The 14,085-nt window shown below is 33.9% G+C and overlaps 1 protein-coding gene across 1 annotated transcript in view; it reads right to left on the bottom strand.

The window, feature by feature from the left end:
- LOC143921589 (1-phosphatidylinositol 4,5-bisphosphate phosphodiesterase epsilon-1-like) overlaps positions 1 to 14,085 on the bottom strand; it is a 67,236-nt gene that overhangs the window by 44,509 nt on the left and 8,642 nt on the right. The window contains exons 2-3 of the mRNA XM_077444940.1: positions 5,790 to 5,914; positions 5,468 to 5,590 (exon numbers count right to left, since the gene is read on the bottom strand). Of these exons, the coding sequence (XP_077301066.1) occupies positions 5,468 to 5,590; positions 5,790 to 5,914 (248 nt within the window). The remainder of the gene's footprint in view (positions 1 to 5,467; positions 5,591 to 5,789; positions 5,915 to 14,085) is intronic.

Here is a 14,085-nt window from a genome sequence, read left to right as displayed (position 1 = left end):
CGTGGGTTCAAATCTCGGCCGGGATCGAAAAATGTATTCGATTTTCATGGTGATTACCAGTACGTCTATTATTGCTAGCAAATTAATCGATCGTCTCCCGTTAAAGTTTGCCCATTTATCTAATTTAATTGTTATGATGGTTTCAATAAAATCGGTATCCGCTTCCTCTTTCCGCAAACTTAGGTTGTCTGAATTTTAAGATTATTGCCAGCATATACATACATATGTATGTATGTATGTGCTTGCGGTTTTTAATTAATATATAAGCATGCACTTTTTTCAATTTATATTTTACCATGGCGTCATTGCCCTAAGACATGCACCTATGGTTTTAAACTTGTACATGTAAGAAATGATGTTTGAAATTATTACAACCAAATAGTAATGACAAATAGTAGCTACGTTGTTTTGCCAATTTGATGAGGAACCGTTTGGAAATTAAATCAGATACATAGGAAACGATTGACTTTGACTTACAAATATCTATAGGTAAGTCTCACCAGCAGCACCACAGTTCATACTCGGAATAAATTATTTTTTTCAATCGAGTTCAAACCAAAGCTTGAACTCGGGACTTCTTGGTGGTTAGAGTTAACGCAACCACTCCTAACGGGTCTCCCTTGAGCAACATCATTGGTAGTGAACTTGTACATATATAAATTTTATACATTATATAATATATGTTGAAATCATATTCAAATAGTGGGTAGGATGGCTTTCGCCAATTTGATGGAGTCAGATAAATTTTCAAATTCTGATAGGAAACAATCGACTTTGAGTCACAATCACCCAAGTCTGACCAGCAGTACTATAGATTATACTCGGAACACTTTTTTTTTAAAATCGAGGTCAACCCATGGGATCGAACGAAACCAGCAGCACTGCAGAAATACTCGCAATATATTATGTTCAATCAAGGTCAACTCATTGGCTCAAATGAAACCAACAGCACTGCAGAAATACTCGAAATAAATTCTTTTCAATCGAAGTCAACCCATTGGATCAAAAAAAGCCAGCATCACTGCAGAAATACTCGGAATAAATTATTTTTAATCCAGGTCAAACCAGGGCTGGAGCTGGGGACCTCTCGGTAGTTAGCCTTAACGCAACCACTGAGCTATGCTGCTGGTAGTTGTTACATATGAAAAATAAAATAAGCAAAATCTCTACGACAGAAAGTATTTCTTCGTTTTTATGACATGTTAGGCAATAGCAATGGAACTCGATTCATTAAAAGAAGTATATACTTAAAATGTATGAAAAATTGTTCCAAAAATATAATTTTATCGACTTTCGATTATATAATAGGCTAAACACATAACGTCACCCCAGTTTATAGTGCGTTTGCGTGCACGAATGCGTGCTCCAACCCACTATCGTTTTATATATGTAGCAAATTTACATACAAAACAGCAAACGGTAAAAGAAAGCTAATTATCCTTACCAACTACCAACTTCTAATGAAGGTGTTAAAAGTTTTATCAACGACTTTTCTTATATTGCTTTATATGTATGTACATATCCTAGCAGACGTTAGAGAAGAAGTTTAAAGCAATATATGGCAATTTGTAGAAGACAAAGAACATGACAACTTCACAAGTCAAACAACAAACATCTGACACATTGTAGGGTGATTCCAGTACAAGAGAACATTACCCATTGTCACCCAGAACTCATCTATGGAGCAAATTCGAATTAGTGGCCGTGAAATATCTGACAGCATGACCGCAAGGACGCTTCAAATGCGTATCGATTACACACAACCATCATGTTATTAAATTAACTCGAAAATGTTTGTGTCCTATAATTAAATAGGGGGTGTGGTGGCCATGGCCTCCCGACTTCAACCCTACTTCCTCCCTCCTCTGCTCTCGCCCACCCACCCTAGGCCGCGGTTGAATTATATATAACTGGCGCCGGCCCTGGAATGCCTAATGGGCCGGGGGACGAGAGAGTGCCTTCGTAATTTTCTTGACACGTGGTCATGAATCATGACGGAGACGACGCGTGTCGTCATCTCCTTCACAAATCGTTTGAGCAAACATTCACTTTGGATTTTATCTCACTATTCCACGTGTGATAAAAAAAAATACGGTGAATTTCACTTTCGTAGTAGTGTTTTTAGATCGATAGCTCTCACTCAAGACAGCTTTCTAAATATGTATTTTTGAGGATTGGTTTTGTATTTTATACGTAGATGGCCAAATATTCATAGTATGAGTATTAAAGAGCGGAATTTTCTTTCTATTATGTATATGTATGTAATTATGACAGCCTTGAACATTCATATGAGTATTGTACCTACATTGCTTTTTCAATGGGACAATTCTAACTAAAAGGGATTGCAGATATTTTTAACAACGGCTTTAATTTTTCCTATTCAACTCTGATAGGAAACGATTGACTTGGAGTCACAAATGTCCAAGTCTGAACAGCAGCACTACAGAATATATTCGGAATAAATTCTTTTCAATCGAGGTCAGCTCACGGTATCAAACCTAGTGACCTCTCGGTGCATTAACGCAACCACCGAGTCATGCTGCTGACTATGTGTTTAATGTGGCCGAAGATCAAATTTATTTATAGTTTTTTTTTAGTAAAATAAGTAATTAAATAAGTATGTAGTTAGAAAAAGAAAGACTGACTGAAAAGACTGCTCTTAATCTTTCATTCCATGAAAATTGATATAAGCACATCTGACTTAAATGTAGTCTTTCTAACCCTTTACCTGCAGTAGACCGCTATAGACGCCATGCTGCCACTAAAACGTGCTCCAATAGTACGAGTTTTTAGCTCGAAACTTTACCGATTTAAAATTCAGCACACTTCCAATTAACCCTTTTAAACGAAAACAAAAAAAAAGTGTGGCCAGAACACTATCCTAATAGACATGCTTCAATAGAAAATACTCAATATAAAATAGTATAAACAGTGGGAAAAAATCCCAAGTGAAAATACGTACTATTGGCTTTTGATTTGAACTGGACGACTACTTAGAAAGATTTGAAAGCTAAAAAGTACTACAAATGAAATATATAATACCCGACTATAGATTCCAATATTCATTTTGCACAGGAAAAAGACAGATTTTGAGACATCGACCGAACAAAACCAAGATATAGAAAAATCGCGCTATTTAAAAACACATACATACATATATCTCCGAATCTCGAGCCAATCAACATTTTTTATTTACAGATTCGTGTTTACTGGGCAAAGATCTATAAGAAAAGCCATATCTCGTATCTGAACCAAAAAAAAGTCGTCATTTGTCGAAAAGTGTTATTATTAATTTTTTGAGCCAATTGTCGACCTTAAGATTGAGCGCGAAACGTAATAAAACATCAAGAGGATTCCAAGATTTCTTCTGTAGTTCAGACAAAATTTAATATTCGCCCGTCTGTTCTGCGACCATTTGTTACGACAGAGCTTTGCAAAGGCTTAACACTTAAGACTATCCTAAAATTGTAAGAGGGTGTTAGGGAAAATTTCAACTATCAATCTGAACGTGCGTCACATGTTGGCCCAGAGCGTGTATTAGTCGAATTTTTTCATCACACTTGGTACACGAACCCGTCGAATTTTATTAGAGTTCGAATCGAATTGCGAACGGTGGTGAATTACAAGACTCGATTTTCGCCAGCAGACCGAGTTTCGGTATAATTAAGTGAATGTGAAGGGGTTGAGGTCTGGAGAGAGATTTTGAGCGTGTAATGTTCGGCGAAGCAAAAACGGAACAGCACAGCATGGCATACGTTTTCGCAGCTCAATGGGTAGGTAGTAGTTTAACGCCATGCTGTGCTCCAAGTCTCATGTTCAAGTCGTTGTAACTTAGCTGGGTAACGGTTAATACGACGCCGTTCTAAAATGGATGTGGAAATATGTACGTTTGTCTTAGTACGTAGGTTTGTTCGATAGTTTGAAAAGATGTTCTGAGAATGAGATTTTATGTATTGAAATGGCATACATATTTAAAATATGCAGTGAATTCAGCCGACGCCCTTTGTAGGACAAGGTCTGGATAATAAGGGGGGTGACGTCTCGCCGTAAAGGTTGTAGGGTAGGGCAGTGTTGTTCAGACGCGTCAACTTGACCGATTTATTCGACGGGAAATTGTAAATTAATCAGTATTGACAGTCATTATTCGCTGTTTTTTTATCTGAAAAAGTCTGCAACTAACTATAGTATACAGATGTATTAAGATGTTGGATATCTTCTTATATGTATATGTATGTGAAAATATCGTTTGTATATTTTTACGTATATTGGTTGATAAAATATGTAAGAAAAATAATGGTAAGCTTATAATGAAAGAGAAAATGATCGAAATATATGTATGTATGTATGTATGTACTATGCACATTGACAAAATGATCAGTTTTTTGCATTCATTGCCTATAAATGTAGGTACATATGTACATGATTAATAAAAAAATGGTGATCGTCATTAAATGGGGATGAACTTATATATCAAAATTACAAAACCGTTTATATTATGATATACAATACAGTTTGGTCAAATTAAACCGACAAGCGAAGCTTTTAGCTTCGGGTTCCGATGAAGAGCAATTGTAACGAAGTCGTTCAAACAGATCAAAGCAATTCGTCAGATATTCTAAAAATATATCAAGATACATTTTCAAATTGATCAGGACAGTGCGACACAACTTTTTGTACAATATGCAACTTCATACATGTGTATGAAGTTGCATACTCATTCACTATACGCTGTGAATTAATTAATTTTAGAAATTCTCCAAATTTCATACAAAAAAAAATTATTTAAAAGACTTAGTTTCAAATTTCCATCTATAGATATCATACCAGCATATCTTTATCCAAAATATCGACAAACATAATAATTAAAAAATATATATAGTTTACAGCTTGACTTTTTTCCAAGGAATCTATCGACAATAATTCAAATATTCAGATATCGAAATTGACCAATTATTTTTCACGTAGAATATACATAATTCTCAAATTGAATCTTTCATTTATTACGCGAAAATATACTGAAATTTCCTAAAATTCGGGCCGTCCATAATAAGTTAAAAAGGATTTTACATTACGAAATATAAATAAAAAAAATAAAATTCAGATATTCATTTATAATATGCTCACTAATATATGTACTTCAAATATTTCAAATTAAATTGAAAATATGCTTGAATATAATGATATGAGACTTTTATACAACGCGTACTCATTTTGGTTCGATACGATTGAGTAGGAAATTTATCAAGTAATATCTATTAATTTGATAAATATATTATTTATAAGATTCCTCACAATGGAAAACAACAAGATCCAATTAATAAATCCGCGTTAACAAACAAGGTCTCACAACAACCCATTTCACAGCGTACACGTATTTACCAAATAATGGGGATTTATTAGACAAGCCTGTCGCACGTCCTGGGACTACTAAACAACACATCTATTAAAATGAACATCGCAAACTCACCTCGTTGAACCTTTTGATGAGATTTCTCACGGAATTTCTCTGCAATGGAGGACAGGGTGCACCGAGAGCCCCTTCACCTCCAAGATCGACCGTGACTTGTCTCAGAAAATCTATAGGAGGCACCTGAAAGCAACGGACACGTAATTAAAATGATCCCGAAGCGTACACAATCCATAGCAAGGGGTCGAATAAGAGGAGTCGTGGAAAATTTCTTCGAGATAAATTCGAGTTGACGCGGGGATCGGAGCACAAAGGAGTTAAGCTGAGGTGTTCAAGGGAAAGGTGTTGGTTCAACGGTGTTTACAGTGCCGTAAATAAATACCTGGTAGAATAGCTGATACTCTTGGTCCGTGAGCCTCAAAGCGATTTCTTCTGGGAAACCCAAGAGATACTTGAGGTTCAATAGGTCCTCGTGGTAGCTCTGGTCCTGAGGGTCCCTCAGCAGCCCTGTCGAACGAAACAGAATAAATTCGATTAAGACCCTCTAAAGCTCCGATTTCGAAGACCTATCCTATCATCTAGGTACGTATTAAATTAAATAGCCCGCTGCAATTTCATGATTAAAGCGAAAACCAATTAACGACTCGGACGATCTAACCCTTTGAAGCGGGAAGCGGACGTAATTCAATATCGATGCAAAAACACCGTACGTACGTAGTACGTTCGGCTCTAAAGGGTTAACGCCGTTCGCGCGTCACTAATTCGACGTGACACATTGTAGATTTCAATGTTCGCGTTTGATGCTTTTCAAGAAGGAAATTCCATTACTCGATACTGTCAAAATTCCATAAAACTGTGTAATAGTACGATTTTCCGATGTCCTTTTGACATCAAAACGATAGGTATCATTTAAAGTACGTTCAACAGCCACCCATTTAATTTTTTATTGCGGATTGTTGATTTTTACGATCATAAATTGAAATTTATAATAATATTATAAATTTATATATAGTAAATATGTACATACAAAGTTGGCCGTAGGTGTCACCTTGAGGCAATCCCGTAATTACACCTTGGTAAAAATAAAACTAAATAAAGTTTTACGTGTAGATATATTTTTCTGCTTTTATACTAAGCAGAAAAATTTTTATAAAAAAATATCAGATTTTTCACAACTTTGTCCTCATAGCCTTGAGGACAATATATGTACCTATTTTAACTGTCTCACGTTTAAAAGAATAGAAACTTAGTCTTCAAAACTTGTTAGCAAGCTGTATTTGTTACGAAAATTTCAAAGTAACTCTTCATCAAGGAAAATAAATTACGATAGAAATTTTCCGACCCTGCAAAATACATCAAAAAATTTTCACACCCAAAAAGAAGGTTCTCTTTGTTATATATAAACAACATATAAAAAGAACATGGTTAGAGTGAGTCACAAATTTAAATTCAAATTGGTTTCTTGTCATTAATGAAAGCTGTATATAAAAAAGACGACGTAAAGATAAAGTTATTTAAATTTAAAATTATTTTATACCCATAAATGTTACTTATATACATAATTAGTTCTTACAATGCTTGAAATATTCTGTATAAATTAATGTTCTAACCAAAATTTCGCTTCATTTAATTTCATGCTCATTATCAACGTAAAATGTATAATGAACGCTCTCATGTATAAAAAGAAAATTCTTCGGCTTTTGTATTTTAAATAAATACACTTTAATCCACGTATAAATGTCAAATTTAATTAATTTACAATATTATAATGGCGATCCACAAAGAGCGCACTTAAACATTGGATGCTTTGACGGGACCATTTAATTAAAACCCACCGAGCGATAGGGTCAAAAGAGTGACGAGAACAGTTTAAATTACCCGAAAAAATAAATATAAAAAAGAGGAACAGGTAGACGACCGTCAAATAACCCATTGACCACCATAAAAGCTTATTGCGCTCCCGGCGATAAAACGACATTTGAAAATTAAATTCAGAGAACAAAAAGGCACAACTGTATATGCACGAACAATTCAATTTGTGCTATGAAACTAAACGTAATTTTATCGAGTGGTTTGAATATGCACTGCGTTGAATGCACCCGAATGTTTGATATGCTTTAGCGCTGGTGTATTAAAGGGTTAAATTGGCGTATGAATTTAGATTGAGTCGAGATGTCTCGCGAGATTTGTCCGCAATTTCGACGACGATGTTCAAAATGCGCTTGACTTTGGACGTTTGAAGACCGATGGTATATGTCTATGGCAATCGTCTATACAAGTGAACTTTTTATTGTTTTTATTTTGGACAAGGTTTCAATTTCAAGGTTTGCTGCTTTATGATCAAAATGTGCAACGACTGTGATGAAACGTTATCAATTAGTGTTTTGCACGTTGATATATCAACGAATGATTGTAGAAAGGAATCGGTATACTGAAACATCAGTACATAAAAACAGTCTGTAAATATATTGCTCGGTGGTTGCATTTATGTATAGCACCGAGAGGTTACCGGTTTCGATCCCGTGCTAATCTTTAATGCTGCTGGTCAGACTTGGATATTTGTGACTCCAAGTCGATCGTTTCCTATCAGAGTTTGCCAATTTATCTGATTTCATTGTTGAAACGGTTCCTCCATCACAATTGGCAAAACGCTATGTCACTAATATCTGAATTTGATTTATGTACAATATGTAAAAATTTATGTACAAGTCTAAATCCATAGATGTCTCTATGGATTAATTCATTAATTAGAAATACAGCAATTTATGTAATGTTTGTAATTAGCTGTCTAGGAAGGCGCATTGGGGTTTACCTGTTAGGCCTTCCTTAGCATATATCTATTTAAATAAAATAAAATATGTAGGTACTATGTTATACATACATATTTTTTTATTATAAGATTTCATAACATTGATGATTGTAACATTATTATATTTGAAACATTCAACAGTTCGAGATTAGGAGACGTAATCTTATCATCAATTTCAGGCCAGCTGCCGAGATTGACGCCCGGATGATGTCTCGTTCATTAGAAAACTGTCAATCGTATGGCAATCAGCACTTCAGCACAAGTACTTCAAAAGCACACACACATAATGACCATCAATATTTGAACGATAGCTCGGTGACTCTATTGGGGTGAAATTTCAATGCGATCAGGGACGCGCACTACTCAAGATTAACTCGGATATGAAATATACATATAATTTTAACGAATCGATGGAGAGAGCGCGATAGGCGCCTCTCTTGATCCAGGGTTGTGCTAATGAGGTGTCACGTCACGACGAGCCGAATCGGTGAGACGTCACGGTGACACCGAAGAGGCGCCAATTAAGAAGTGATCGCGTGGGAAAGGGGAGGGGAGGGAAGGCGACCATTTTGTCATTGCGAGCCGCCATTTTGGGAATCATTTGCAGTAGTTGAGTGACTCGATTTCTATTATTCAAATTTTGTGCAGCGCGAGAGAGAAGTGCACAAACTTCGGGCCATTATGGTACTCCAAGAGATGCCACTTCAACTCGGGTCGAACGCCGTAAGTCGTGCTGCATAGTTTCCCAAGAGCGAACTTTTAATATTATCTATGTACATTGGAAAGTTATAAGTAATGAGAAAATTTAATTATTCCTTCTGTGCGAGGTTAATTTCATGGTGCATAATAGCTGTAACTACATTTTTTCACCGAATAAATTGAACTATTATAGTGAGTTTTACCAACTGCATACGAATTAATAGTAACGAATAAAAATATATGTACTATATTTATATAGTAAACGAATTATTCTGCAAAAAGCGATCTCCCACAAGTGGCTTAAATCTCGATCGTGGAATATTTGGCACTCGAGTTCTCGTTAGTACAATATTTCGCGTGGATAGCTTTCAATTGATGGAGTTTTTGGGTGCCAGATGTTCCGCGATCGAGATTTTAGTGACTTGCGCAAGATTTCTTTTTGCGGAATAATCACCGAATCACTATGGATGTAAATACATTATTTGAAATGCGAATTTTCCTCGAAGAACCTAACTTGCGTCTTATCAAGTAAATCGACAAATAAAAAATTGTGTGCCTCCCACCAATTGATCCATCTCAACGGAAAAATTGGAAAAAGTAGGCTTTTAGTTATTTTATTTAATACAGGTATATACAATTTTTTTTCTAAAACGACATATATTGTCACCACTGTACATAAGTATTATTCAAGAACAATTGCAAACATCGATCATCAAGCATTAAAATCATCATAGAGACATCCATGGGCAAATTTTTGGAGCATTTTTAAATATCAACAAATTGTGAGATGATGTAAATTCAAATTTTGGGAGAAATGGGACAGGATTGCCAATTTGTTGGAAACGATTCCAATGGAATCAGATCAATTGGCAAACTCTGAAAGGAAACGATCGACCTTGGAGTTACATATCCAAGGTCTGGCAGCAACGAAGCCAGGAATAGAACTCGTGACAACACAATCGAAAGCATTAAACTCTAAACACTGATATTTATTGCTGATTTTTTAAGAAAAGTTTTACTATTAAAATAAAAATTTATATTTTTTTACTACTAAAAACAAATTTAATGGTCGCCTATTGCAGTATCGTTGCGTCGATCGATATGTTGTCAATTTTTAATATTATCATCATCAATATCATAGTCAATTTTAATATTATTGTCATAAGCACAAGAAATGCTTAAAAATATTGTAAATTTTATGAAATATAAGAAGACCAAAATGACCTATTTTAATGTAAAACATGACGCATATGATATTTTGTTCCGGCTATTTAATATACGCTAGGCTAAAAATGCTAATTTTAAAATTTTAATTTCCCCCGACGGACCAAATGGAAAGCTTGCGTCGTATCAAAAGAACGAACAATAAAAAATTCATAATTTTCATACAATATCCGGTAATACACAATATCCAATAAACGGATTTATCTCGAAAAAAATTAGATAAATGCTGAACATATTTTTGTAAGGTATACAAATGCAGTGATGTAGTGTTTAATTAATCCAAAAATAAATATTACTAATGCCTTACAGTAAGCAGACTTCATTTAAGTTATATTATAATATAAATAACAAAGGCTGAAACATATTGGCCAACACCCTGTTAGGTCCATAGAAATCTCCCGGGTAAAGTTGCAATTGTGGCATTAAAACTTGTCCAAGAACTTGAACCTTAAAAGTTTGCAAATATATAGTACGCAATAGGAGAAGAATCGATAAAACAGTTGAAAAAATTTACTATTTTACATCCATAATATGATCAATGTATACATAGATACTATTTACATATATTGGATTTGAAATAAAATAAATTTACATAATCGATTAACATATTATATTTAAAAAAAATCAATACTACAGTGACTTGACAGGTATGTATAATGTAATTTATTTATTTAAAATTAAATTTATATTATTAGACTTAACTTCAAACTACATATATATGTATCATATACGAACTGTGAAATGGAGCCGGATACTTTCTTTATTAAAAAAAATATGCAATGTTTCTTTTACTGTAAATCATTCACCTTTTCATATACCGGAAATGTAACCTAAGACAATTTATAAAACAAGCTCAATACTACGATAAAATTCTCTCGCGATATTAAACGCACGTTATCAATCAATGTCGCAATAACAAACCCGTTCGTTGTATAGTAGAGAAGATTTAATAATGATATGGATTATTGTAGGCATTATAAAATATACACATATATATGTACATACATACTATAGCTTTACACTGGCACGAGCTGCTATAACGATCGGGTAATTATTGTGTCATGAAGTCTACATCGCTCCAATTGCGAGATATGTGTATGTGTGCGAGAATCATCTCGACCGTAAGAATTCATAAATAAATAAATTCATATTACATAATAAATTATCCATTAGAGCGGAATACAATGGGATTATAAATTCATAGAAATCTTAATACCCTCTCTGCGTATGGACGTGCTCGTACAGGGGTTGAACTTTATAAACTTTCCATTGTTCAAATTTAAATTAATTCACCACTAGTCAAAGTTCCGCATTAACCCATCAACGCTTTTATGATATTTTTTGCCGTTCACTACGAGTCGCTCATGCTCTGGCGGTAGGCAATAGGTTAACACTTCAGAGGATTCACAATTTCCGGCTCTCACATTTTATTTATATCTTGTATACGTACGTATGAACAGAAAAAAAATTTTTTTTTGGATCGCTCAAACGTATATAATGTTTCAGACGAGTCATTGATTTTTACAATTAGTCAAACGCAAAGCCGGAAAGACTTTCAGATATGTTTACGTTGTAAACAGAATTAGCATAACAAATATGTGTGTATAATGATGAGCATTAAATTTACATATATGTATGTATGTAATATAATTTTCATTATTTTAAACCACAGTCAATTTTCCTATAATGCGGTAGATCGGATCCGCAAGAACGCGAGAAGAAAATTGAAAATGAAAGAAAACGTGATTCAGAATATAAAGCCAATTTTCGTTTTTTTTTCCATATTAAGTAAAATATGAAAAAAATATATATAAGTAGTATCTTCGTAGTACTGTTATTTATCTGTTTACAACAAAATTATGTACAGCAAAAATAACTTGTAAAAAAGGTGTTTCTATAAAGATACAATAGCAAAAGAATTTTGCCCTGATGAGTATCCGTAGTATAATCATAATTGTCACATGATTTGAAAATGTTCCCAAATGCGCACAAATTTCATAAAAAAGATGGTCAATAAAAAACATAACAATATTAGGGGTCTACCTCACGGGCCCAAATGTGAAACGCCCGAAAACGCAAATATTGGAAGGCAAAGATCGAAAAGTCGAAAGATAAAAAAAGGGTGCATGGTAAACGGTACATTCTCAGTTAATTTGCGCGAGCAGGATACAACAGGAACAAGAGGAACAGGCTTTTCCTCCCGTATTCTGCGCGCGCACATTAATACGGGAGGAAAAGCTTGAATAGAGAATATATATATATATATATATATATATATATATATATATATATATATTTATTTATTTATTTATTTAAAGTTTGGACCGTTGTAGCATTACAGGAATTCCTAATGCACCACAATGGTCAAAAATATAACAGAAAAGACAAGAAACAAAATAATAAATTAGACATAACAAAAACAAAACATATATATACACAAACAACTAAAAATAATAATTATTATTATTATATATCGTTTATCGTCTTGAATTCATTCTATGTTTACAAGGTTTTTGTATTTCGTAATATTATTTTATATGTAGAATTGCGGGAGAGATAATCAAAGACGATGTTGGTCCATCAATGTACGTTTATTGTACATTAAGTATACACACGTGCGCGTACGCACCTACCGGTGGCCGTCCGGCCAGCGGCTCTACTACAAACTGTCAGTTGGCGTCACATATATATATATATATATATATATATATATATATATATATATATATATATATATATATATATATATATATATATATATATATATTACGTTTTATCAACATGAGCGTGAGTAATTCATGAATTAAAATTATATTATAAAACATAAATACAGATATCGTTTAAATGTCAAATGTGGGCGAGGAAATCATGAAAATATTTTACGAGAAGAGACGATAAATGTAAATTTTTCAATGAAAATATGAAATAATTTTTTTCCTATTGAATTTATGTACGTGCGAGATATTACTTCTGCAAAAAAATATTTATATTTGTATTTACCGTCATGTAATATAAAAATTTAAAAATTATTATAATCGCTTTGTGTCAGGTTTAAAGCTCACTATCGCCCTAGTCTGTAGCTGCGAATGTTCACAACGAACGTTGGTGGCAAAAAAGACCGTTTTTTTAAAACGTGATCGTGAAAAATGTTATGCAAACGTTTGCTCGAAACGTTGAAAAGCGGAATTGATGGCCGCGCTGTGTGCGCTCATGGCCAAAAAGTAAATTGACGATAAAAACACCGTTTGAAAACCGGTCTTAATTGTTTTAATCCAACACCGGACCGATTGGCCGAACGAATTCAATTTATTTATAATGATAACAAATTATATTACATAAAACTACGGCGGGTCAAATTCAATTAAATCTTAATTGATTCCAAATTAGCGAAAAACGACTCTACCTATATATAATATTTGATTCAAATTTTCCTTTGCATGTTAGTATAATTTGCGTCATCTACCTCAGCTAGGGTTACAGATTCAATATCGCAATTATTGCGTGGGTGTTCTACCGTAACTTTGATATACATAAGTACATTTGTAAGTATGATAATTTAGTCAAAATTAAAAATATATATATATACATTTTTCGAACAACTTTGGTGCAATACTGCAGATTGACTGCAAAAACAACCAACTTTTATCTGCTCCTTTTATAATTAGTCACACAGAGTGGTATTTGGCCTCAAAAGCTGGCCAGAAATCTAAAATTTAAACTTTCACAAATTTCATTAATGTTGGGGTCCCAAAGCAGGTAGATATATATGACGTTACACTGTGGAGTCCTTACATGGGCTAAGTTTATTATCCAAAAGTAGTCGCAGTCGAATCCTGTCATTTGTGTGATACGCTTGTTTTTGTTCGCGGCATTTTGGTGTTAAACAACCTTTCCTTGTGAGCCTAATTAGCCTATCCGGGGTCTCTATTGTTCACCCACGAATGCA

The sequence above is a fragment of the Arctopsyche grandis genome, chromosome 13, assembly GCF_051622035.1.
Source record: "Arctopsyche grandis isolate Sample6627 chromosome 13, ASM5162203v2, whole genome shotgun sequence".
Lineage (NCBI taxonomy): Eukaryota > Metazoa > Arthropoda > Insecta > Trichoptera > Hydropsychidae > Arctopsyche > Arctopsyche grandis.
Note: the sequence above shows the minus strand (reverse complement) of the source record. Positions and strands in the feature narration are given on the sequence as shown.